The following is a 2,500-nucleotide window of genomic DNA, read 5'->3' as shown; positions in this document are numbered from 1 at the left end:
TCAGTAAAATACGGTTAATGGAACGTTACCATACTAAAAGGGGCTATTCATGTCGCGTTAGTTATCTTCGTGTTCTTTGTAGTCGGTCATTCAAGGTCATAAAATCAATGGTTTTGTTGTAAATAAAATGAGGACATAGTGACTTTGTTCCTAGCTATCAGTTTATAACGTACACCTGCATTGGCCAAATCTGTTAAAGCCTCATTCATAACTGTTAAAGAGCACGTGTAATACCTACCTGCTCATAGAAGAAGCTGTACAACTGGCTACTTTAACAGACAGAGTCTAGCTATAAAAGCCTCAGTTAGCCGTCCAAGGTTCACTTGGCAGTTTGTCTTCTATAGTAAACCAACTAGCTGTTGGCATTTGTTAAAGTTTTTTCCCCTCCCTCCCTCCCTTGGGAGATGGGTTGGGTTTATCGCCCTGCCTTCATTAAAATTGGGTCACTCCTGCGAGGTGCAGTTAAGTCTGCGCAGCGACTTCCCTGAAGCTTGTTGGCTCGTTTGCCTTTGTACATTGCTCGCTACCAATACTCTTGTCCAATCCAGCACTTGCTGTTTACCAATCAGCTCGTAGTGCTGGGGAGATAAGTGAGGTTGTTCTATGTCACGCAATCCGGAAGTCGCATAGGCTAACCAGTCGCAAGGCAGTGTTCCCCTCAAAAAACGCCAATACGTCTGTTGTCTCGTTCTATTGCGCCTTACGTTATGCGTTAAAGGCTAACTAGGTTGATACCAAGGAACAGTGACATTAACTAAATTTAACTTTTTCTTTAAAATCAGAATACATATCTGGAGGGACACTACGCCAAATTTTAAAGGACAAGGTTAGAAGCAAACATGATTTGTGAAGTCTACTGAAGCACTGTTGTTAGTAAATTCCATTATTATTAGAAAGGGAATATAACACTTAAGACATTGCTGGGCCCCTCTATGTTTTTTCTTCTTACTTGTGAACTGCAGCTAACTAAAATTGTAGATTATGTATGAAAAAAGCACGATTTCACTGGTTGCTAGCTCATCCGGACAACCCTAATAAAGCAACAAATCATTCACTACTTTTCTAAATCACATCTTATGCTTTTGACAACAAAAATTAACGAAAATGTATGACGTTTCGAAGTCATCCTGCATGACGTTTTCAACTTTTCTTGGTTCATCCAATGATAATGTCACCTTTCTTTGCTGTGGTGAGAAAGTCAAATATTGACTCAGACCGAATCAAATGATGGATAATAATAATAATAATAATTTACTATTATCATCTTCTTACCTAGGGAAAAGAATTGTCATGGTTGCAGAGAGTTAAGTTTGCCAAAGATATTGCTGCTGGAATGGTAAGACTTGTTGAAGTGACCAATGAAACAGCCTTAAATAAAGCTCAAAACGATATTCTGCATCTCTGTCCTGAATGATCTCGGACTTTATTTGCACCCCATCATATATATATTTTTTTATAGAATTACCATGAAATGTTTTAGCTCCCTGGAATAACTAGAAAGCTTAGAGATGACTATACCTTTCCTAATGCGTTAAGCGTATAGCAATATTTCGTGTTTACAAACACTGATGTCACATTTCTTTTGATATTCAAATTTGCCAACCACGGAACAAAGAAGTCATTGTTTCAACAGCCAATTAGGTTCTGGTTGTCATGTTAGGGAGCTTAAGCCAGTGCTTTTTTGAGACGGCAGACGGCAACCGGAAATAAACTGTTTTCCCTGCTAACTTGTCTTCACACGACCACATTGCCAAGTATCTTTTCTCCATTAGGGATGATTAGTATAAGAATCTGGGAAACACCACTGTCACGGCACGCGAAATGTTCTCTTCCGGTTGCCGTCCGCGTCTCAAAAACGCAGGTGCTTAAGCTTAACAATGGGTGACATCACGAGAAATATCGCAACACTGTACTCGTATTATTAAAGGTTAGCATTTGTAAAGAGTATGGGATTTTTCCACGCTCTTCATACCCTTGGTCTGCATTTACCCCCGCATTTTGGATTGGCCGATAAGCTGATTGTTTTCGCTTGAATAACGTACGCATTAGCAAGTGAGTCGAAAGAAACATGTTTTGTTTCCTTTGCATTGAGTTTTATTGATCTCCGGTGGTGTGATTGGTTTTAGGCTTACCTCCATTCAATGAGTGTCATGCATAGAGATCTGAACTCAAGGAACTGCCTGGTTGCAACTGATGAGGTGTGTAGAAATTTTTTGCATGTTGATTACCTCTCACTTATCTGGATGGAGGACCATATTTTTAGTTAAGACCCACATTGCGATCCTACTATCTGAAATCCACTCGCATACTATCGTTAATTGGTATAGTCTGGTTGGATGTGTCCAGACAATTCATCTGCTGGAAGATTCGGCTCTCATCTTGAGATAAAAAAGGCACTTTTTGTCTTTTAAGGTTTGAGCTCTGATTTTAATGATGGGTTAGGTTTATGTTTAGGGTTTTAAATGGTTTGCCATCATTTAAGGTTACGGATCTTGTCAAA

The 2,500-nt window shown here is 39.4% G+C and overlaps 1 protein-coding gene across 1 annotated transcript in view; it reads left to right on the top strand.

The window, feature by feature from the left end:
- The window catches only part of LOC137976105 (LIM domain kinase 1-like), a 16,107-nt gene that overhangs the window by 9,937 nt on the left and 3,670 nt on the right, over positions 1–2,500 (top strand). The window contains exons 12-14 of the mRNA XM_068823380.1: positions 783–826; positions 1,277–1,336; positions 2,127–2,198. Of these exons, the coding sequence (XP_068679481.1) occupies positions 783–826; positions 1,277–1,336; positions 2,127–2,198 (176 nt within the window). The remainder of the gene's footprint in view (positions 1–782; positions 827–1,276; positions 1,337–2,126; positions 2,199–2,500) is intronic.

The sequence above is a fragment of the Montipora foliosa genome, chromosome 11 (genome assembly GCF_036669935.1).
Source record: "Montipora foliosa isolate CH-2021 chromosome 11, ASM3666993v2, whole genome shotgun sequence".
In the NCBI taxonomy this organism is placed as follows: Eukaryota; Metazoa; Cnidaria; class Anthozoa; order Scleractinia; family Acroporidae; genus Montipora; species Montipora foliosa.
The sequence above is the reverse complement of the archived record's forward strand: the minus strand, read 5'-3'. Positions and strand labels throughout refer to the sequence as shown.